The sequence below is a fragment of the Girardinichthys multiradiatus genome, chromosome 1 (genome assembly GCF_021462225.1).
Source record: "Girardinichthys multiradiatus isolate DD_20200921_A chromosome 1, DD_fGirMul_XY1, whole genome shotgun sequence".
In the NCBI taxonomy this organism is placed as follows: domain Eukaryota; kingdom Metazoa; phylum Chordata; class Actinopteri; order Cyprinodontiformes; family Goodeidae; genus Girardinichthys; species Girardinichthys multiradiatus.
This window is the reverse complement of record NC_061794.1, coordinates 12,152,247-12,175,926: the sequence shown is the minus strand read 5'-3', so window position 1 is coordinate 12,175,926 and position 23,680 is coordinate 12,152,247. Positions and strand designations below refer to the sequence as shown.

Sequence of the window (23,680 nt, the reverse complement as noted above, 5' to 3'; positions counted from 1 at the left end):
TGTGGAGAAGGGCCGATTCCAGACCTTGGGGGACCTGCGGAAGCAGTGGACTGAGTCTGGAGTAGAAACATCCAGAGCCACCGTGCACAGGCGTGTGCAGGAAATGGGCTACAGGTGCCGCATTCCCCAGGTCAAGCCACTTTTGAACCAGAAACAGTGGCAGAAGCGCCTGACCTGGGCTACAGAGAAGCAGCACTGGACTGTTGCTCAGTGGTCCAAAGTACTTTTTTCGGATGAAAGCAAATTCTGCATGTCATTCGGAAATCAAGGTGCCAGAGTCTGGAGGAAGACTGGGGAGAAGGAAATGCCAAAATGCCAGAAGTCCAGTGTCAAGTACCCACAGTCAGTGATGGTCTGGGGTGCCGTGTCAGCTGCTGGTGTTGGTCCACTGTGTTTTATCAAGGGCAGGGTCAATGCAGCTAGCTATCAGGAGATTTTGGAGCACTTCATGCTTCCATCTGCTGAAAAGCTTTATGGAGATGAAGATTTCATTTTTCAGCACGACCTGGCACCTGCTCACAGTGTCAAAACCACTGGTAAATGGTTTACTGACCATGGTATCACTGTGCTCAATTGTCCTGCCAACTCTCCTGACCTGAACCCCATAGAGAATCTGTGGGATATTGTGAAGAGAACGTTGAGAGACTCAAGACCCAACACTCTGGATGAGCTAAAGGCCGCTATCGAAGCATCCTGGGCCTCCATAAGACCTCAGCAGTGCCACAGGCTGATTGCCTCCATGCCACGCCGCATTGAAGCAGTCATTTCTGCAAAAGGATTCCCGACCAAGTATTGAGTGCATAACTGTACATGATTATTTGAAGGTTGATGTTTTTTGTATTAAAAACACTTTTCTTTTATTGGTCGGATGAAATATGCTAATTTTGTGAGATAGGAATTTTGGGTTTTCATGAGCTGTATGCCAAAATCATCTGTATTAAGACAATAAAAGACCGGAAATATTTCAGTTAGTGTGCAATGAATCTAAAATATATGAATGTTAAATTTTCATCATGACATTATGGAAAATAATGAACTTTATCACAATATGCTAATATTTTGAGAAGGACCTGTATTTATTGAATTTGACAATATTAAACTCAGATCAGTTAAAATGCTCTGCTGTAATTATACTTAATAGTGGCCACAAATTTGAAAAAAATGGTTTGTTTTAAACTACTTTTCTAACTCAGTGTAGCAACTAGCTCTGCTGCAGTGCAAATACTAGTTTGTAAATGAACAGGAACAATAAATAGAGATTAGGTTTGAGACGGTTTCTGACTTCCAAACTATAGTAGAGATGGCACTTTTGCTAGCATAATATGAAACTGCTCATCCCATTAGGTTGGCCAAGTCTTTCAAACACCACAAGGTGGGGCTATAGTCCTTGTAGCAGTGCCTTCAACTCACATGAAAGAAGAGGAATAATTCTTATATTAACATCTACGCCCTGAGTATTAACGTTTCCTTTTCCTCTTGGAGATTTTTGGATTCCGATATAAAAATGAGACTAAAACCCAGACTGCATGCTGAGTTCTACCGGACCATCCTGTGCTTTAGAGCATGCAATGTCATGAGACTTCACAAAGGAAATAAAAGCAGACTTGCAGTTTTTCAGAAATGACAAAAGTTTGATTCTCATAAAACTTTAATTATTCAGTTGTTTCATTCCAGACCATTAACAAAAGTACATGAGAACCTCTGTAAGTGGTTCAACTGAAAACCTGTTGATCGTCAAAGAAAATTAGATCCGACAGCAACTTTATGTTCAGAGGCACGACAGCTCATCCTTTTTGACTCCAGAGAACAAAAACGGAGATCCTGATTCATAGTTTTTCATATTTTAAAATCAGAATTTCTGACATATAACCCTTCTCCTTATTAAATTATATGTGAAGTTGAAGCTTACACCCAGAGAAGGGGGGGAAAAAAACCAAAAAGAAAACACACACGTAGGATACAGTATAATTCAACCCACAGGTTTGGGATGCATATTTGTATTATTTCTACAAGGAAAAAAAAAAAAAAAAAAAAAAAAAAAAAAAAGCGCCACCCTAAGATTGTTTTGAATATTTTGGCGGTTGGCTGGGAACATAATGCATCTAATTGTTATTCTTTTTTTTGTTTTATCTTGTATGACGTTTTAGGCACCTTACTCTTACTTATTCAATATTAGCAGATCAAGTTTCAATAAAAAAAAAGCAAAAATATGTGCAAGAAAGGAAATAGTATAAAAGAACTGCAGATATAAGATGCCACAAGGAATTCTGCACCTGGGGAAAACTTCATAAGTGGAGCATGTGAATACCAAAAAGGCATCTCAAGGCTCTAGACTGGTAAAGGTCAATTCCACCAGAGAAACTACTTTGCCATTCACATACGTCACACTAACGCCATGCTTTTATACTCCAGCCTTTGCAATAAAGCATTTTAAAACTGCTCAAAAAAACCGAGCAGAGATGGATCCTCAAAAGCTCGCACGTGTATGAAATACGATCCTCCTTATGGAGGAAACATTGCTTTATGCATTTTGTAGGAAAGCATACATCAGAGAAAACTTGGTAATCAAAGTTTCCATACGTAAAGGAGCGATGAGGAACAAAAGTGAAGCAGAGGTTTAAAGACATGCCAACAATCCGAACTCATCTAACCCAGTCAAACTAATGAACAGGTTACAGGTGCAGAATTCCAGATAAAGCAGACTCAAAAGATCAGGACACGGACAGCCACACAGTCATCACGCTGGCTTAGAGGGACACAACCTTTCAGTTCACACTAATCTCTTCTAGAACACGTCACACACGCATACACTCAGGGATTCCCATGTACTCTGCAGTATGAAACCACTGAGATCATCATAGATGGAAGGAGGGGAACGTTCCCTTACAGGTATCAATGAGGGCAAGGATTACACATGCCAGTTATTGCATGCATGTGTATATTTCATGGATGAGTTGGTTTACAAGCATGTCAAATCAGTTTCCCTTATCTCCTGCTGCTTCCCTTAGGAACAGCATCCCTCCAAGGCCTAATCGGGCTGGCTGTGTATTGCTCAGTCTATGACACCAGGTTGACGAGTCTTCCGTTCCACATTGAAGCCCTGTACAAATAGGGGGAAAACATACAAAGTTCATAGAAAATTTTATTTTGTGTCCACAAGAAAACAAAAGAACCTCAAACACGGGTCACCAAACATTTAATTATTGTATTAAATTTGCAGCAACACTACATATTTGGCTGTACCTTAGAATTGTCGGGACCACGAGGCTGTCGTAAGATGACCAGACGAGGAGCACTGGCATCATCCAGAGTAATGCTCTTCAGTCGGTTCACCAGGCGGTCGGGACGTGGTGTCGCCACTGGTTTGGGTCCCTCACTATGACCATATGAACATCAGTTAAAGCCATTCTTATGCTAAAATTCAAGTATTACACGAACTGCGCTTGAAGACGGCTCTACATCCTCTAAAGCTGCTTCTCACCTAACTCTGCGTACGTTGCAAGCGCTACATTTTCCAGTGCGTTGATTGAAGACGACAGAAAACTCCACCTCATCTCCAATCTGGAGCTCCACTCCATCCTGCACTTCTTTTACATGGAAGAACAGCTTCTTGCTCTCTCCCACCTCATATGTGATGAAGCCAAACTGAGGGGAACAGGAAAAACTTAGGCGTTCATTTGTAAACTGTTTTCTCTGAATCATCACAGGCATGAAGATGCCACTGGTTTGACTGGTTTCAATGACAAAGGTTCAACAGCAGTTCTGTCTTGAAATTGCAATTAAATATATGATCCGTTAAGAAAAATTCAGATTTCTTGTATAAATATCAAAAGCTGATGAAGACACAGCAGGTGAGAGTGAAGAGCTCTAAGTGTTAAACGATGCTGTAATTTGAGTTAAAGGGGAAAAAAAAAGCGCAATGTTTTTGTCCTTAACACATGCAGAAGGCTCTGCTTATATGTGGCAAAACAGCCTAAATACAAACCTTTTTACCCAAAAGAGTTTAAGTAAAAGTTTGTTCAAAGGTGGCAAAACAGCAGCTAAACATAGAAAATGTTCAGCAAACCTTGATGGTAAATGATTTAAAGAAAATATAGTGTGGCCTAAATATTTTAAGGCTACCTAAAACAACCTACTGTATCCTTTTCAGCTCGTATAAAGATAACGGACTGAATCTTGGGTACTGCAGACTAATTTGTCCATTAGACAAAATGTAAAAAATGGCAGCTCTCCTAATGGTAAGGCGTCTCGAAAGACTCTAAACTATTTCAATTCTGGGTGTGTAATGAGTGATAGTAGGCAGACTGAAATGTAACCGTTGCACTTCCCCCCCCCCTTTTTTTATAAACAATTATGATCTGCCTGCAGCAATAAACTCTGATCCATTTTGCATGGATAGGTTATCTAATGTACTTCAGTACCGCCATGTTGATTTGTCCAGCTCATCTACCTCTGGGGCATGTGGGTCGGGGGTCTGTTTATGAGCAGTTTTATTGTTAAAACAATAACTACCAAAATTCAATAAATGATATCTTGAGTATATACATAGCAACCGATGGGTTCCTTGTAATTATTTCCCAACAGTAAAAATGTTATATTTTACTCAAATCTCTTATGGTGTTAGTTTTATTTCAGTAAAATTACTATCTGTGATTAAAACACATGGATATGCAACTTTTGCAAATCTAGAAGTATCTTTAGTGTCATTTTAAATAGCAAGATCACTGGGACAATCAAGTAAAAAAAATAAAACTTTATGTTATAATAATAATAACAACAACAGTGTGTTGATAATAGTAAGTTAATGTTTAGCACTGATAACATACATGCTGCCAAATGCTACTGGTCCCAAAGCCAGGAAGAATATTTGACATAACATCAACGCATGATCATTAAAATGAACTAATTGATTTGAACAGTAATCATAATGCTAAATGTTCACCCATCCCTACATCATAAACAGCACTGTAAAACCCAACATAAAGGATGAACCTTACTTGGTCTTTGACACACTCCACTGGAGCTCTGCGCTGAGGGACAACATTACAGGCCATCTTCTGGCCAGTTTGGCTGATGGTGCAAACCTGGAACTTAACATGTTCTCCCTTCTGCAGACAATCTGCCTTGTTTGTCATCCCCATGATGCCAAAGGCATAATTCTGCCCTTTTTCTCCACCTATAAAAAAAAATCTCCTTTAGTTAATGAATGTGGCTGAGATCTTTAGCTGTTCTACTGCTAACATACGTGACAGACCTTCATCAGTGACTTCAATCAGTCCTTGGTATTCAGTCTGTGAGGGATCCACGCTGCGGATGGGACGGAGGATTTTCCCCGCCAACACTGATGCACCAACATCTTCACCAGTACCGTTCACTAAAAGAAGAAAAACAGTTGATTTATAATTGTAACTGTTAACACTTCAACCACTATTAAAATGGTAATGAATAGTCAAGCAATCTTACCTGCAGCCACCTTGTTAACCTTCTCAGCACTGACTTTGTTTCCTTTTCCCTTAGAGAGAGTATATTCCACTGTGTCACCTAGCTCCAGGTTATCCACATCCCCACACATTTCACTGAAACAAAAACCAGGACAGGCGTCAGTTCTTGGCATATTTTTCAATACCAAAGCAATTAGCCCAATCCACAGCCAATCTACCTGTAGTGAAAGAAAACTTCCTGGTCATGATTTGCTGTTTCGATGAAGCCAAAGTTATCCTTCAGTGCAGCAACGAATCCATGCAGTCTTCTGGAGTTGGAGGCATTGCGGTTGAGTACCCTGATAGAAACTGCACTCTGGTGACCTGTTCGCTTCACTTCGTTGATGCAGAACTCCACCTAGAGGACAAACATTTTGTTGGACAAACAATGAAGGCAACAACCCTTTATGGCCCAATTGGAGCAACAAAACATGAGGGAAAATGAACACTTAGAATCCACAACCCCCCTTATCATGTTTACTTGTTAGAGATAATTACAGAAATATGAAAGCAACTTCTATAATGAATTATCTTTAGATTTACACCTGTAAGCATAACATACAGTTCATTTCAAGTAAAGCTATTCAACCTTACCTTGTCTCCAGCTTGAAGGTAAGTTCCTCCCTCCAGGTCTTTGACATGATATGGCACAGTGAGCTTCACACCACAGTCTTCATATGCAATCACTCCCTCTTCAGCTTCCTACAGACAGGGTAACACATTGCATTTATTACTGCTCCTTTAAATACATTCGACACTCGTCCTAAGGATTGATTCAAGCAAAGGTGTAAGATGGCAACGTCTGAAATCAAGAACAAACCAGTTCAGGTGATCTGAGTATGTAGAAGACAGAGGTGAAAATAGTCTACAAAAGCATGAGCACAGCAGGTGTGTGCACTATATTATTCTATAGCCGTGGTGGTTAGCATCATCTTACTGGCATCAGCTTGTGGTTACAACCTACTGCATAGGGCTGCATAATTAAGTTGTAACTATTTGCATTACCACACAAAACATTAACTTGTAGTAAACAAAGGTCCAAAATGACCAGACTAGTCAGACAAACCATTTATACCTCTTATACCCTGTTGCTGTTCATGTTCACTATGAACTGTTCTGAGTAAAACATGAGACGTTTAACCATATCAGAAGCAGCTGCCAGTACGGCAGCTGCTTCTGCCGTACTGGCAGATTAGAATAATTTATGGTTTCTGTAAAGCTCCAAGCAAGCAGCCATTTATAGATTCTTATACAAAAACAACAACAAAAAACTTAAAAGCAATCGGGCCAGTTATCCAAGGTCCCCCAACCATTAAAGTATGATCAAGAATTTTCTTTTTAAAAATAAGCCTGTGTGATAACAAAATTGGCATGGTATTTACAGTCATTAAATAAATTAAAAATGTGTTCCAATGCTGTCAGATTGAAAAATACCTCTTGAAAATAATACATTTTAATCAAGTATTAAAGACTTTTCATTAAACCCACACTTCTGTATTAAAATGTTTATCAGTATGATATTGGTATTTATTGGTTTTCTTAAATGTGTTTTCATTAGCTGTAAGCAAAAATCAGAATTAACTAAAATAAAGGCTCGAAAACATCAGTGTGTGTATAATTTATCTACACAGTGTGTTTTACTTAGGAAATGCACTTTTATAACTTTTTATAACTAAGTTGCATAAAACCTTTCCAATTTTTTGTCTAATTCTCCTAGGTTAGGCAGATGTCATTTGGAGCTCAAATGTAAACAAGTTACACCAGCAGCAGCCTAAAATACGAACACTGCAGGGTTTGGAAGGTCAAAAGTGCCACAACTGAAAGTAAAAAGTCGCATAACTAAATATACGAGAGTTAATATCAATAAAACTTGAGGCATGTGTGAAATAATTCGTATCTATATTTACCTTAAATAAATATGAAATTATTTTCATTTTCACTCGTTCGATTATTAGTAATTCATCATTATTGGTCATGTGCTGCAGCACATCATGAATTAATTTTTCTCTCAGCAGGGCTAACACTACTATAGAAAACGTGATCCACAGCTGGGACAGGTTAACCAATCAGGTGTTAAGGTCAACTCAGTGAGACACTGAAGCACTTTAAAATATGTCACGATGTACTGTAATATAGATTATAAATAGTTGAATCTTTATTATTTATGTATGATTTGTATGAAGTAATTGAGTTGATATTTAATTAAATTTTTCCATTTAGAAATTGAATTGCATAATAAATCAAAGCCTTCAAAAATGTATAGAATCATTTAATTATGTATTTAATACATCTATTTAAGCCTTCTGAAGCAAGATTATCCAGAACCTGTTGAGGAAAACTTAAAAATCCATAAGTGTAGTATGGAGCAGAGAGGAGGAGGAAAAAGGAGAACATAGAATGCAGCATCAACCATGTCTTTAAATGGTACATATTCAATAATGTTCCACCAGCCACAGAACGCCATGGATGGGGCCCATCTAACATCATCTTGTCCCTGGCCCAGGCAAGGCTGCTAGCCGCCCTTCATACAACTACAATATCTAAGGATCCCTGCACAGGAAGGAGTCTGTTGAAGTTTGCCACTTCCTTTTGACATCAGTCACTGCTAATTTAGCTTGCAACATGTTTGATGCGGTTCCAATTGTGTGCAGACAAATCTTATAGAAAGAGTTGCTCACCTGCTTCTTAAACGTCATAATTTTAGAATGACCAGTGTTATATAGCTCGATGTTGCCCTGTGCTCAGGTCTCTTACAGCGTGAGAAAGCTGAGCCTACTGACACAAAGCTCCAGTGACCAGTACGGCATCTTATCTGCTCTTTCACCGTGAACATCAGCATAAAGGGTGAAAAACAGTTTTGTTTTTTTAAGATTGTTTCTGAAAACCCAGATTTTTTGGATCAGATCCCCAAATAACTAAATGTTGATACTGTTTCACAAAGAATTAGATTTTATTCTAACTCCATCATTGTTATGTGCAAAGTAAAAATTATAGGACCCCATTTGCAGACAACACCATGATCTCACTGCTCTAGCAGCCTGTCAACATGTTCTTCAATCCCTGATATAATGCTGTTTTATCACCCACACCAACTTGCCAGCTATATTTGAGACAAAAACACTTAAAACCCCTCAAAGACAAATTAGAATACAAATATCCACCAACTAAAACAACAGTTTCTTTTTTAATCCATAAATGTGCTGTTTGATTTTAATTGTGCAGCCCTACTATTGTCAGACTAGGTGATGCAATACCATGCAGTAAGGAAGATATGAAAGGGCCTTTGGCCTGGAAACAAACCTTTTCTACAACTTTACCCTTAAATACGAGAAACAGGAAACTATTAGACAGAATGTCTTGTAATGGCACAATTCAATGTTGACCAACCTAATTTTTCAGGACATTTAGTCTGGTCAGCTAAGGTAGTAAGAACTACAGCATTCGTTAAATGTTAGTGTGGAAATAAGTCCAACAACCAACCATGTTTCTCTCTAAAATAAGTCGCTTCACATGTAGCTTCGTGCAGGTCTCAGTCCTACCTTGTCTTTTTTCTAACCAAAGAAGCATGAGCAGGAGGTGGCCATTGAGGGAGAAAACAAAGACCAACGTTAGAACTAAAAAACAGAAAGGAAGTGGGCGAAGAAGAACGACAAACTACAACAATGTTTAGAAAACAACTGGGAGAGGTTTGGGTAAAATACTTGTTCTCATTAGTGCAGAAATATACCTTCTCCTTTCCTTTAGTGGGACTTGCATTCTTGTTGGTGGCTGAAACAACCTCCTTCTCCACGACGCCCACAAAACGCTGCTCAGACTGGGTATGGAAGGACACTGTTCCTTTGGGGAGTTTCTTAATACGCACTGCATGGTTTCTCTGAGCTGACAGCATATCCTGGAAGCAACATTTACTTCAGTTTTTTTTTTTAAAGGGACAAACAATCAGAATATACTCGTTTAACCAGTTTCAGGTAATACATACTTTTGTGAAAAGCTTAACAGAACCTACAGGCACAACAGTGAACTCCACTTCATCCGAGATATGTAGCTGGCTCTCCTCTAGGACCTCGCTGAAGTGAAAGAACATTCTAGCATCTCGATCCACACACTTTATGAAACCAAAGCCATCACGTATGGCTGCAATCACCCCCTAAGGGAGGGGAGGGTTTAATAATTACACACTTAGCTGGATTACAGTTCTTGTCATTTTTGTCAAATCAACAAAAAGGAATTGTTGAGGAAAGCAAAAAATCTCACCATTTCACGGGTCTCCTTGGTCAAGTTGAAGGTGTCTGGCAGGATCTCAATGTTTGTAGCCCTCTCTAGTTTATCTCTGCGATCAGTGGAGATGTTAAACTGAATGTGGTCTCCCTCTAAAAGAGTCACCTTGGACTTTGTGTCCTTCTCTCCAAAGGGAAGCTCCTTGTCAGAGAAACCAATCCTTGTACTGATGCGACCGGGTAGAGGGTCACTCTGCAGGAAGAGGAAGGATATTATGCACTAGATCCCTGCTTAATACATTTCAATTCTCTCTCCTTTCAAAACAATTATATCCTCCATTTAAAACCAGTCGTTCTATATTCTACTTGCCTGATTTTTAGTGGGAACCTTGGGAATAACTTTAACTATGGTGCCTTCAAACTGCTCAATGCTTATGTCTTCAAAGATGACCGTCCCCTGGGGGAGCAGGCGCACATCTGTAGCTACTTCTTTACCCTACAAAAAAGGGATTCAGGCATTTCAAGCGAGTAATCTGGCAACAGTAGATATAACCAAGTCTTATTTGTGAAACGCAGCTCACGTTTCTGTCTTTGATGGTGAACTCAACGTCATCTCCGGCCTGAAGAGCTTCCAGGTCCCCCTTAAACTCACTGTAGTGAAAAAAGATCTCCTTCACCACATCTGCCCTCTCAATAAATCCAAAGGCCTCCTGAATGAGAAGCAAAATGGCAGGTTTAAACGCTGACATTGTGAGACTGCATACAATGACACAAAAACAGTAGCTTACAGAAGTATTCATTCTCACTGAAGTTACAATAACATTCTTTAATGCATGTTACTGGGATTTAATGAGCCAGACCACCTCAATATGATGTACCCAACTCTGAAGTAAAAGGACAGGGGTACATGGCTTAAAAAATGTGAAATCTGTTGTGTGCAATAAAACCAACTTTGCTGCAACAACAACCACAAGTATTTGGGGGAAATTTCTCCCCCAAAATTGCCCTCAGTCACAATGGAGGGAGTGTCTGAGCAGGAAGTGTTGCTTCAGATTCACTAGTGGACTTAGACTGGGCCAATATATGACTAGGATTTGATCTAAACCATGCACATTGTAGTCCAGGCTGTTTCTTTAAGCCTTTTGTTTTGTTAGAAGGTGAACCTACACCCCAGTCTTCTGCTGCCTCCAACAGCTTCCCTTCAAGCAAAGCCCTGCATTTCGCTTCATTTGTTTCCATCAAATCTGGGTAGCTTCCCTGTCTTTGGAGAAAACAATAATTCCTCTGGCTTGTTCCTTGGTCTTCATGATGCCGTTTCTTCACTAACGTTCTCTAACAAACTCAAGGCCTTTACAGAACAGCTGCATTCATACAGAACCAGCACTTTGTGGACCCCAGTTGATGGTGACTTTTGCACTGCTCGGTATTATTCCACAGCATAAAATCCCAATACGTTGACATAACATGGATACCTTTATTGTACGTTTTTATTATATAGCAACATTTACCTTTGTAGCACACACCACACCTTGGCACCTTGCCTGCTTTTTCTTCACAAGCTGAATATTGCGCGCACTCACCGCACCAGTACTGAAATACAAACAAGCGATTACTATAAAATCAAGTGCAGGCCATTATGCTATACTGAATTCGCATTAAAACGTACTGCTTGTTGGTCTCCATGTAAAAGCTGACTTTGTCGCCCGTTTCCAAAGGGATATTACTCTCTACGTCATCAGGAGTGTAGGTCAGATAAAACACTTCCTGCAGGAACCAACAGTGTTAAAGGGATTTGGAAAACAAACAAAAAGAGCTAATTAAAAGGAAGGAAGATCCAGTTCTTTTCTTACCCCATTTCTTTCATAACAAACACTGCCAGTGGGAACCTGAGCAGGAGTTGTCTTTCCATCCAAGTTCACTGGGACTGATGAGACAACCTGCATTAAAGACAGGACATTTCAGGTGTAGGCCAACACCACACTGTTAAACAAATCACAGTAAAATCATTAGGTCACATAGTTCGAGAAGACCACAGCAGACATGTAATGATGAAATAGATCAATTTGTCAGAACAGTTATCTGAATGAACTCGACAGTACTTCAAGGTGCTTTGGGCATTGATTAAACAGATCCATGTGTTCATAAATGTTCACTGTTGCTTTTAGAAAGCACATTGAATCCTGAAGTTGACAATTAACGTCCAAACCTCTGCAACTGATGGCTCAGGGAGTCAAATTATATGAGCGACACTGAACTTCATTAAGACTTTGATCAGTTGACAAAATCAGTTCATGCAATAACTTTTAACAATCAGGCATGCGAAATAGGGATGTCCCTATTAGGACTTTTAGTCCCGAATACCCCTGAGAATCATAGAAGAGCAGACATCTGACAAATATAGTCATGGTCTGATACTTCATTTAAATCAATGCAAAGATAAACTGTAACAAATGTAATGTGGACAACCTTTAATAATACACTTTTGCAAGCTGTATACACTAAACTGAGAATCTATAGGAGAAAAACAAATTGCATTTACTGTGGCTGCGCTGGGACTCTGGAATAGCCTTCCCTTGAATATTAGAACAGCCCAGACTCTGCATTTATAAATCCCACCTGCTTGCACTGGCCTTTAAATCCAGCTGAGCAGTCTCTTTTATTATCTTTTTATGATTTGGATTATAATTCCTTGTTGTACATTTGTTATTTTATATATTTTTGCTTGTTGTGTACTGCACTTTGGACAGAGGTATCTGTATTAAATGTGCTATATAAATAAAGTTGACATTGCTGGAAGTTGAAAGAGACAAAAAAGCCCAGACAGTACAACAGGAAAAGGAATCAGGATTTGAAGTTAGTCCGGTGTTCTCATACTTGTCATTTAAAAACGGATGGATCGGGACATCCCTAGTGTAACTGGTATAAAGAAAGAAAAATTCCACTCATGTAAACGTAAGAAGAAAAGTCACCCATTTAGGAGAGGGGAAACAAAAAACAATTGATTTTCTTTGTAAAGCCGACAGACAATGACAACCAAAAATAAAACGGTGCTCTTAACTGGATGAATATAACCATGCAGCACAGTAAAGGGATAGACGTGCAGGTCTGGCCCCACCTGGCCCGAGATGCGCTCCTCTGGCAGCACTTCTGGCTTTATCTTAAGCAGCTTCACTGCTATGGGCTTGCCAGTGCGCCTGTCAGAGGATACCTCAAACTCTACATCATCTGAGGGTAGAACAGAAACAGCAGACAAAAACTTAGAGCAATTCAAAGCAGGAGAGAGGACTTTGATTTGAATGAAGGACACTTTAGATTTGGGTGACTTCACATTCCTCTCAGGTCTCTCACCTCCTATTTTAAGCTCCTGCAGGTTGCCGTTGTACTGGGAGCAATGGAAGAAAAGACGAGCCTGACGCTCTGAGCACTGGATGAATCCATAGGAAGTCAAGAGTTTCTCCACCACACCAGTCTCTCTAATGCCAGGCCCTGTGCCATTGGCATATGCAGTATGCCCATTGTTATGAAGCATGCCTGGATCAAAACTCATCTGAAAAAGAGAACAAACTGTTCAATGCATTTGGCAGAACATAAAAAAAAGCACATAAACACAGCAAAGGGGTGGAGAAGCCAATTCAATGCCGTGGTTGATGCAAACTCAAAAACAAAAACATGCAATAACAGCAAAATTTAGAGGATGTGGTAAAAAAAAACACATTAGAACCTTCTGGGGTTATCTTTTCATTGAAAAATAATGTCAGTATAGTTGAAACCATACAATAATATCTAAACACACCTTGTGAATTTTCTGAATTTGATCATGCAAAAAACTAATTCACACAAACTGCAGAGAAATTTCCAACCAAAGTGTCCAAGCACACAGGCTCGTGAAGACGTTTCATGCATCTCCAGTTAGAGGGTCAAATGATTCATGTAACCTCCAACAACTCAGTGGTTAGGCTAGAATATTTTTAAAAAACTGCAAAACACCTAAACACCCTGGTTAATTTTTATTCTGCAAACATCTACAAAGCATGCTGTTAGCAAAGGTCACATAACAGCAGCTCAACATGGGCACAGCTGAACATTTGCCCTTACTGATCTCTGATATAGAGGAGTCCGCTTGTACTTTTTACCTCCAGGATGAGGATGGCAAGAGACAGAGGAGGAACGGGGTATGGGCATGGGAGAGGTGGAGGTAGCAGGGGCTGAGCCACTGTTGCGAGCAACAGGGGGTTCAGAGGAGCCCCTTTCCATTTTTGACACAGAGGAAAGAGCTGCAATATGCTGTTGGAAAAGGCAATAGCTTTACATAGGCCGTTTATCCACAATTACTGGCCACCACTCATACAAATGTAAAGCAAAAGTGGATCCATAGCTTCCCTGTCTTAAAGGGATAGTTCAGGTTTTTAATAGTTCTATTACTGTAGCAGAAAGACGTCATACTGCCTTGACTTTGCAGAGTAGTGAAGAAATCCTAAGTGATGGAAGGCTAACAGTGACTCCCATGTTTTAGCAACGTTAAACACCTTAAACTAAAAATGTTTGTACTTGTGGGACATAACATTATATGAGCAGATATTAACAGTCCACACTTTTGAGTCGGTTTGTTGGCGTTATTCCAAGCCAAACAATGTCCATGTTACTACACTAAAGTTACATTGACTGAAGGCTGCCAGCTGTATTGATCTGCCTCATAACCCATCAGTCCACAGTAAGTTGGCCAAGAGAAAAGTACATTTTCAGATTTTGCAACAGGCTCACTTTGTTTTGTGTGTTTTTTCCAGGTGTCCTCTGGAAATTATGCAAGCCGCCTCACAATAAGCTGCTCAGGGAGACTGACACGGCCGTCAGCCCCAACCAAGGTAACTTAGGCATAGTAACTTTCAGCAGAGAAAATGGTGACAAATGTTACTGTTGTCCTAAATTTGTAAGAGTCAAGTGTCAAGCATTGTTGTCTTGTTTCCAATGGATATTACCTTTCAGTTAGAGTCGTTTTAAATTGCTAAAACCGTGGAGTTTCTCTGACTAGATACCAGCCTTTCACTGTTCTGAGGGTTTGTTTACATTTTTACAAACTCGGTGATGACATCCGTCCACTATACATAACCTCAATTCAAATATTCCAAACTATACCTTTAATGTCAAAGGTCTAACAATCAGCTTTACTTTTAGCCAATTCCTTTATATTTCAATGAGATAATTAAATTAACAAAGAATTCGGACCCTTTTTCAAATTTATTGCTAGCAAAATTAAAACTGTTCAGAAAAACCAGAACACAAAACCTAAAGGTCAATGAGAAAAATGGACCTGCAACCATAACAACCTACTATTAAAACAAATCATCTTTAAACACCAAGAGCCATGGAAAATACTTTTAAAATGTAAAGACTCCACAAAAAATGCTAAGTAGAACTGAGTCAGTATGATCTTGACACAGCCAGTAAAGGCAACGTTGTTCAAGCTCATTGTTGCAAATAAAAATAAAACTTCTGGAGATGGAGTCAGAAAACGCATAGACAGTTCTAGAAACAGCAGTGGATCTACAGTGAACAGAGCTGGTGATGGATTATGGGTTATGAAGGGAATCCCTGAGAAGCCTCTCCTTTTACTTCCTGTTCTGCAATATAGCGATGAGCAGCTTGAGACATATGAACGTCCGTTTACTTTCCAAGGAGCATTTCTAAATAGTTTGGTTGGGTTTTAGGTGGCAATTTCCCCAAAGCTACAACAAGAATCGTAGCACACAGGGTTTTAGTTATGGGTGGACATTATACGCAGCTATTTCTGTTTTTCCAATTAAGGTTTTCTTCTTATTTGTGGTTCTTGATAAAAAAAGAGTGCAATCCAAACATGATTTTTTTCCCCACTTGTCCCAAGAAGATTCTGTTGCAAAGTAAAAAAATAAATAAAAGTAACAAAAAAAATAAAGGTTCTCCAGGAATTGCGAGAAAAAAATAAATCCCTAAGTTTAGTCGCCAAAACACCCCTCACCCTGCAACAACATAACTGAGTAGAGGCTAGTCATGGGAGCCCAGAAAAGAATGAAGGATTAGACCATTCAAAGCAAAGATGCAGGGCAAGGTGTGTGAATGGGTGTTTGATGGGGTGGGACTCGTAGAAAAGGAGGTGGGAAGGTGAAACTTACGGATCGGCCATATGGCGACAGGCTGAGTCCCACAGGGGAGGTGCTGCTCAGGTCAGCACTAACAAACGCGGTGGGTGGTGACGCAGGCAAGGTAAACTCAACAAAACCTTTCCAGGGGCTGCCCATATTTTCCCATAAACTTGAACCAAAGTTGCTTGAGCACTTGCTGAACTTGAATACTTGTTTGAATTTTTGCTTGATTTTTAAAAAGAACAACTGTTCAGTAACCACCCAATGATACACCGCTGGATGTCTGCAAGGGTGAAGAGAGGAATAAACATGATGGGTGAGGAAGATAGGTCAGCCAGTGTGCAGAGTGTCACTAACAAAGGAAAAATGATGTGGGCTTTAATCCAAAGGGAAGGTTGAAAAGGCAACAATTACTGAGGAAACGACTGAATAGGAAGTTGATGCAAAGTTGGGTGTGTGAGAGCAATTCAAACATTCAACAGAACTGAATTACCAGCTTAGATAAGGGTAACGGGTGGAGAAGGGCCAGTTCAACTTGCCTTACACATTACAGAAGACTTCAAGTCACTAAGATGGGACAACAATGCAAGGAATCGTTCTTTTCTAACTAAAACCTGTAACACATGCTTTCACAGACATTCCTCCTACTTGGAAAGCATACAAACCTGAAAAAATAAGCTAAAATAAGAAGCAATGCCAGAATGTGCCATTTGTCTATTCAATACTAAATTCTGACTTAAAAGACCACAAATCCTAAATAAAGAGGTAGAGATCAAAACATTGGATGTGTTTAGTAAAGTCTGCTACCTAAACCCAACAACAGAGATGAACTGAGAAGTTGTCTGGTGACCACAACACTGAGAATCCAATAATTTACAGTTCAGTTAACCAATCATACCTGAACCCTAGCAGGGCCCCCTAAAAGCATGCTTGTCAAAGTTGTTATTGTGGGTAGAAGATTAAAAATGAGCTATATTATGCATCAGTGAAGTGCTTTAAAATGAGAGAAAGCAGAGAAGTTGTTTGATAGAAAATGCTGGTCATTTCGCACCTTATGTACCTGACCTTTTCCAGGTAAAAAACACAGCCTCCTCTTACAGGATGTCAATTTGAATCTGCTGTGATGCCGACTTGTCAAACTAACTGAGAAGCCAATTCAGGTATTCTGCAAGTTAAATGTCAAACTTTTAAGAAGACATTGTGATGTTAATTTAGGACATACAATATGAAAAAATGACAGTAACTTAACTTGTATTAAACTTAATAGCACTAGAAAGTTAAATATAATTGTGAAATTGGTATTTTACAGCTCTGGCATGTGACTTGAGCATTTTGCAACCAATAGGTTACCTAAAATCGGTATATTGGTACAACAGTATATTGTAAGCTTCCTAACAGTTATTGACAACAGGTTTTATCAAACCGCTGAAATCCCCGTTTTCAATCCAAACCTCTAAACATACATTTACCCATCAGCTTCTGACAGATATCAAGGATGCCTTGATTTTAATTGCTTCAACGTGCTGTTTTAAGCCGGTTTCTGGAGCTGAATTATTTTGGAGGTTTGTGGGGGAGGCTGAACATGTAGAGATCAATTGATTTCAACAGGAATCATTGCTTTCCTGCACCCAGGACTTTGCCTTTTACAATCCTGAGCCAGAGCATTTCTCCCAAAATAGAAGAAAACTTAACGAAAGAAGCTCTGAATGGCAAAGAAAGATAAAGAATATTAAGACACAGCTAATTGTAATTTAAGAAAAGTGTGGAAAACTGACAGAATTTATGACTTTTTAAACTAAAATTGTAAGGTTTGTAAAACATCACCAAATTGTGATGGAGCTCATTTCAACAAATATCAGTAAGGCTAAACATAATACATCAAAGTCATTTTGTTTTATACTTCCAGGCTGAAATAAATTGGATTTGGACACAACTGCTACTTACAGTTACTAATGCTAACTATGCGAGTAATACATACAGTTCTTTTAAAATGTCATCCCCATAATCATTTTATCCTTGACCTATTTTAAGGTGACTCATCTCTGACACACTGTGTGACATTACCTTCATTTTCTTTATACAAATGATTGACCACCCACGACAGGATGGCTAGATTAAATACTTTCATTATAATTTGAAATGGGAAATCTTAATTTTATTAAGTCAGCATCTAACGGTCAAAGTTTTGACCAGTTACGCAGTTTGGAAATCCGTTCTCGTTAGTGCATCTCTAGTATTTTGAAGGAAAGGGGGGGGAAGAAGCACTGCTTGCACAGATTGTGCCTGCTGGCCAAATTAAGTGTTAAAAAATTATTATTTTAAATAACATTTCCTTAAAGTCTGGTGACTTACATACACAATTTAAGTTCATAAACCCTAAGGTATTACAAACAGCATAACAATAACTAAAAGCATACTAATAACAAATAACTGATTTTATAAGTGATAGTCATTTTGACTCACCTTTACTGTTTCTTTAATCTTAATTCTCTGGATCTTGATGACTTTGCAGAGCTTCACACACACACAGTTTAACACATGCACACTCCTTACAAGTTTCTGGGCACAAGATCTAGGTGGCTGCATAAAGTAAATAAAAAAAATGAGAAATCTAGCACACGAAAGGCAGTTGCATGTGCAACAACACTGCTTAGAAAAGTTACAGAAAACAAAAGGAGGAGTAGAGAGAGACAGGGAAACTATGGGAGGGTACTAGAGATAGCAGCCCACTCTACACCTTAGTGGGGAGTCGGCAGCGTAGTTAGGATGAGGAGGGCTAGAAGCAGCGTTGGGACGTGTGCTTTGTCAAAGCTGTTGAGTAGGCACAAACTTCTGGTTTCAGATCAGTTATCTTCTTAGAATATGCTTGGGCATAGGATTGCTTCTCTTTCACGTTTCAGTTGGGCTGATGTTGGGCGTGTTCTTTGGTCGTTTCAGGATTTGGTTTCTCGTGTTTTAAATCCTTGAAGTGATCCTTTCCTCCCCAAGTGGCGTTGCAACTTATTTTGATCTGGGAGGTTTGTCTTCAGTTCCTTTAGTTGTGATCTGAACTTGAAGCAGTTGCGGATGGTACAAAAATTCAGTTCGATTTCACTTCATACTGTTGAAAGAAAAAAAAAGATATGGAGAAACAATCAATTGCCATGCATTCAAGATCAACTTCTAGGATTAAGATAAAAAGGAAGGCAGAGGAGTCCAAAACGCCTGGTGTGAACCTTAGAATGACAGCGATGTTAGCTAGACACAGGCCGATTAGGTATACAAAACATTTGAAGAAGTTACGCTTTTAAAACTACTTTTATTTTCAGCCATGTCACTCCAATGGTTTAAAGTACTTTTAATGAGATGCAAGAAAAAGGGCTGAGGTGACCACAGTCTTCTCCGGCTTTCCAGACCATGTATCGTAGCGATGCCATCAACATACATCATATTGAACACTGCTGGTCAGCTAGCTGAAAGAACTGTGCTACAGTTTGCCTTCCTTACAAGAAAGACATTTGGCTGTAATACAACGTTTTAGTCACGGAAAACTATCACGGGGCAACTAAAAACTACAGTTGACCATGAACTGTAGAGGCTCTACCTGAGTAAATAGTCTGATTAATTAACAGCCAAACTTTGTTATACTAGTGTTACTCTATAAAGAACAGCTAAAAGATTAAATATTTTATGCCATAACCATGTTTGCTATATTTAGTGCATGTATCAATCAATAAGGTTGTTATAGATAACATTAACCATAAGACTTTTTATATTTGCAGCAGCAGTGTCAATTGCAGAACAATTGTTACATTTTTGTTTTAAGTAAGTGAGTAGATTACGTTATTTGTTTACATTTTGTGTAAATACAGTGATTTTTTTATTCAGTGTAATCATTCTGCAGTTATCTCATACAGTCCTGATGTCAGTTAACAGGAGTATCACATTTTCTCCTGAATAAAGAAGGCCAACAACCCTGAGCACACGTGGCCTAAAGCTTTTAGAGAATATATGATTATTTACAGCTACACCACATAAAAATAAATTTTTTTTTTCCTCAGATGTCTTACAGATGCACAATATTTTGGGGCTAACATGTAGGGGAGAATTAAAGACAGAAAGACCCACTTGTTCTGGGTGGTGGTATTTTTGGCTCGATAGACCAAACCTCTCCTTTAATACTACGGAAACAATTTACCGTGACCAGTTTTAATCACTGTCCAAACCAATAGAAGGAATACTGAGCATCGATGGGTGCAGATTAGTTTATTTTGTTACTCAAACCCAACATGTTGGCTAGGGTAGAATGTTGTTGACCTAAATACACTGCTTTGTAAACACCACTTGACACTTGATACACCCCCCCCCCCCCGACTGTGTTGCATCGAGTCAGACCCATATCTCAGAAAAGCTACAAGGTTAGGTCATAACAACCTTCATCTTGGCTAACATGAAGCGTACTGTGCTGGGAAAACAGAGGTGCTGGTAAATGATTTCGCAAAACATATAATGCCATTTAGATTAACTTTATACGGTTGAATGTGAGACGCTCAAGAACTAGAACTCCTTGGTAAGATTAGTAACTAAGATATCAGTTGTCTATTCATGAATTTTTAGTGTGTTAAAGGTCATGTGGAAAGAACAGAGGGTATTTCTTCAGTGGAAACAGCCTCGGGGGGCATTTCTTTAGCATTGTTAAAATACGGTTTACCTAGATATCAATTAAACAACAAAAATAAAACCAATACAACCTTTCTAATAATAAAATGCCAGGGCCCCGACCTATTCCTAGGCCCGAAAGACAAGCGCTCTGACAGAACCAAGCATGTGACTTCCTGACAATCAGCTATCCTCAGCTGGAACAGCCGACATGGCTTGAGCCAACATGTTGCAGTATGCAACGCCATAGAAAACGTCACATCCAGCCTAATAGAAGCTAACAAGTCACGGCGTAATCTCGGGGACATTAAATTCCCTTTTCAGTTAGTTTTCAAACAAAGCAATAAAGTCAGTATAGATGATTATCCTTTTAGTGGCCAGATTAGCACGTCACTTACATTTAAAACCATTACACCACAGGCGTTTCCCACTCTTTAAGAGACATTTAAACACAAACGGTAACAATGTGGTAAAGGGCAGCCATCATTAGAAAGCAGCGTATATATATTTGGTTACTGTGAGACATATGTATCAAGTTCTCAACAACTATTTGAGCAACCGATTACACAACTTTTGTTACAAGTCACCCAAGAATCCCCTTTTATAGAACAACAGTCTTCTATTGTTCAGGGTTTCAATGTTTGTGATCAAATGCAACTTGGAACTTAGTCGATGTTTCTTTTAAATCAACGATGTTGGTGGAATTCCGCGCCAAATAAATAGGACAATAATTTAAAGTGTAATTACATTGAACTTGGCAAGGCTATATTCATTGAGAGGGAATATTTACGGCAAAACGAAGCTAAGAACAGACGTAAGGGGAGAGATGCGATGAATAATGAGAGCAGTGGTTCAATTAAACTATAGTAATTGTTCGTTTTTCTCAAGACAGCGAGAAGAGAGCATTACATTCTCTAAGCTAACGGCACGAGGACGGGAAAACAAAGAAAGTACGTACGCGGCTCGAACACACGTTGTTGACAGTTTACTTGTTTCTCAAGGGTTTTACTTCAGTTTGACAAAATTATTCTCTCTTTCATACAATGGGAGCATTCTAGAATCATTATGAGATTGTTTATTTAAGTTTTCGACAATGTCGCTCAGCCGTTCTTAGAGCTAAGTGGCTAGCGGCAGTTAGCTCTAGCATGGTGCCGTGCTACCTGGCCCGTCGTGTGTGATTTATGCCGAGGCGCCCCCACCCAGGCCCAACGTCTTGCGTTAACACAAACCAATACACCAAGCTTATTTCCAGAGGTTCTTTGGATTATAAAAACAACATTCGTCACCGCACGTCACAAAATTACATCTTACAGTTCACAAAAAACTGAATTATTCATAAAAACTTACCCCAACAGCTTTCAGCACTGTCACCAGCGCCGCTAGAAGCAGCACGGCACATTACGTAGTGATTAGGGAGGCGGCTCCCGCGATATTTGACAACACCAGGTTCCAAAAAGGAAAAGCCTTCACAGCTGGTTCTGAAATCCCGCGATAATACGCGGAAGGTAACGGTACACAATTTTGTAACATTTTACTTCGTCAAAAACATTAGACTATAAGTGTCCAGTCGTTTTTATAACAGTATGTCTCCTGTTATAAGAACGAGTCTTTCATTAAAGGAAAGGCAATAGAAACAAATTATATTTTATTACTTTTTTTTTAAATACTCGACTGTGTCAATCCCAAACTGATTCCCATGCTGTTACCTACATTCACCGTAGACGGTGCGAATTATTTTGGGCTATTTATCGCTGACATTACTTTGAAACCTTTTGCAAGGCGAGGCAAGTTTATTTGTATGGCACCATAAAAACGCTAGACCACTGGAAGCATCATAGAGAATCAAAGAAATAAAAGACAATTACTAACTGAAGGACTTATAATGTAGGCATTTATTATAAAGAAAGATATTTTCAAATAAAAATGAGAAATATAGTTTTAAAACAAATACAGGTTCTTCTCAAAATATTAGCATATTGTGATAAAGTTCATTATTTTCCATAATGTCATGATGAAAATTTAACATTCATATATTTTAGATTCATTGCACACTAACTGAAATATTTCAGGTCTTTTATTGTCTTAATACGGATGATTTTGGCATACAGCTCATGAAAACCCAAAATTCCTATCTCACAAAATTAGCATATCATTAAAAGGGTCTCTAAACGAGCTATGAACCTAATCATCTGAATCAACGAGTTAACTCTAAACACCTGCAAAAGATTCCCGAGGCCTTTAAAACTCCCAGCCTGGTTCATCACTCAAAACCCCAATCATGGGTAAGACTGCCGACCTGACTGCTGTCCAGAAGGCCACTATTGACACCCTCAAGCAAGAGGGTAAGACACAGAAAGAAATTTCTGAATGAATAGGCTGTTCCCAGAGTGCTGTATCAAGGCACCTCAGTGGGAAGTCTGTGGGAAGGAAAAAGTGTGGCAGAAAACGCTGCACAACGAGAAGAGGTGACCGGACCCTGAGGAAGATTGTGGAGAAGGGCCGATTCCAGACCTTGGGGGACCTGCGGAAGCAGTGGACTGAGTCTGGAGTAGAAACATCCAGAGCCACCGTGCACAGGCGTGTGCAGGAAATGGGCTACAGGTGCCGCATTCCCCAGGACAAGCCACTTTTGAACCAGAAACAGCGGCAGAAGCGCCTGACCTGGGCTACAGAGAAGCAGCACTGGACTGTTGCTCAGTGGTCCAAAGTACTTTTTTCGGATGAAAGCAAATTCTGCATGTCATTCGGAAATCAAGGTGCCAGAGTCTGGAGGAAGACTGTGGAGAAGGAAATGCCAAAATGCCAGAAGTCCAGTGTCAAATACCCACAGTCAGTGATGGTCTGGGGTGCCGTGTCAGCTGCTGGTGTTGGTCCACTGTGTTTTATCAAGGGCAGGGTCAATGCAGCTAGCTATCAGGAGATTTTGGAGCACTTCATGCTTCCTTCCATCTGCTGAAAAGCTTTATGGAGATGAAGATTTCATTTTTCAGCATGACCTGGCACCTGCTCACAGTGCCAAAACTACTGGTAAATGGTTTACTGACCATGGTATCACTGTGCTCAATTGGCCTGCCAACTCTCCTGACCTGAACCCCATAGAGAATCTGTGGGATATTGTGAAGAGAACGTTGAGAGACTCAAGACCCAACACTCTGGATGAGCTAAAGGCCGCTATCGAAGCATCCTGGGCCTCCATAAGACCTCAGCAGTGCCACAGGCTGATTGCCTC

At 39.5% G+C, this 23,680-nt stretch overlaps 1 protein-coding gene across 12 annotated transcripts; it reads right to left on the bottom strand.

Moving 5' to 3' along the window:
- Positions 1-1,630: 1,630 nt before the first annotated feature.
- Positions 1,631-21,917, bottom strand: csde1 (cold shock domain containing E1, RNA-binding). 12 transcript variants are annotated; one of them, XM_047364398.1, is made up of 24 exons: positions 21,799-21,917; positions 18,551-18,913; positions 18,277-18,393; positions 15,844-16,096; positions 13,046-13,244; positions 12,756-12,922; positions 11,548-11,634; positions 11,364-11,461; positions 11,206-11,287; positions 10,279-10,407; positions 10,068-10,193; positions 9,735-9,950; positions 9,460-9,627; positions 9,208-9,372; positions 9,020-9,031; positions 8,781-8,798; positions 6,075-6,182; positions 5,660-5,838; positions 5,464-5,576; positions 5,255-5,374; positions 4,998-5,176; positions 3,482-3,645; positions 3,244-3,376; positions 1,631-3,100 (listed from the first exon to the last, which is right to left on the bottom strand). In XM_047364398.1, the coding sequence occupies exons 4-24, from the start codon at positions 15,967-15,969 to the stop codon at positions 3,053-3,055; spliced, it is 2,637 nt and encodes an 878-aa protein (XP_047220354.1). In that variant the 5' UTR covers positions 15,970-16,096; positions 18,277-18,393; positions 18,551-18,913; positions 21,799-21,917; the 3' UTR covers positions 1,631-3,052. The 12 variants fall into 12 exon arrangements, with proteins under 12 accessions (XP_047220354.1, XP_047220338.1, XP_047220348.1 ...); XM_047364382.1 differs by lacking the exon at positions 15,844-16,096 and adding an exon at positions 13,793-13,981; XM_047364392.1 differs by having other exon boundaries at positions 18,277-18,913.
- Positions 21,918-23,680: the final 1,763 nt, after the last annotated feature.

What these genes read in the sequence shown, in the direction of transcription:
- csde1 (XM_047364328.1), bottom strand. Translation starts at nt 18,399, where the DNA reads ATGCAGCCACCTAGATCTTGTGCCCAGAAACTTGTAAGGAGTGTGCAT. An exon ending in TGCATGGTTATATTCATCCA is followed by an intron (nt 11,635 to 12,755) that starts GTTAAGAGCACC and finishes TCTTTAATGCAG; the next exon opens with GTTGTCTCATCAGTCCCAGT. An exon ending in TGGAGTGTGTCAAAGACCAA is followed by an intron (nt 3,646 to 4,997) that starts GTAAGGTTCATC and finishes TGTTCCCCTCAG; the next exon opens with TTTGGCTTCATCACATATGA.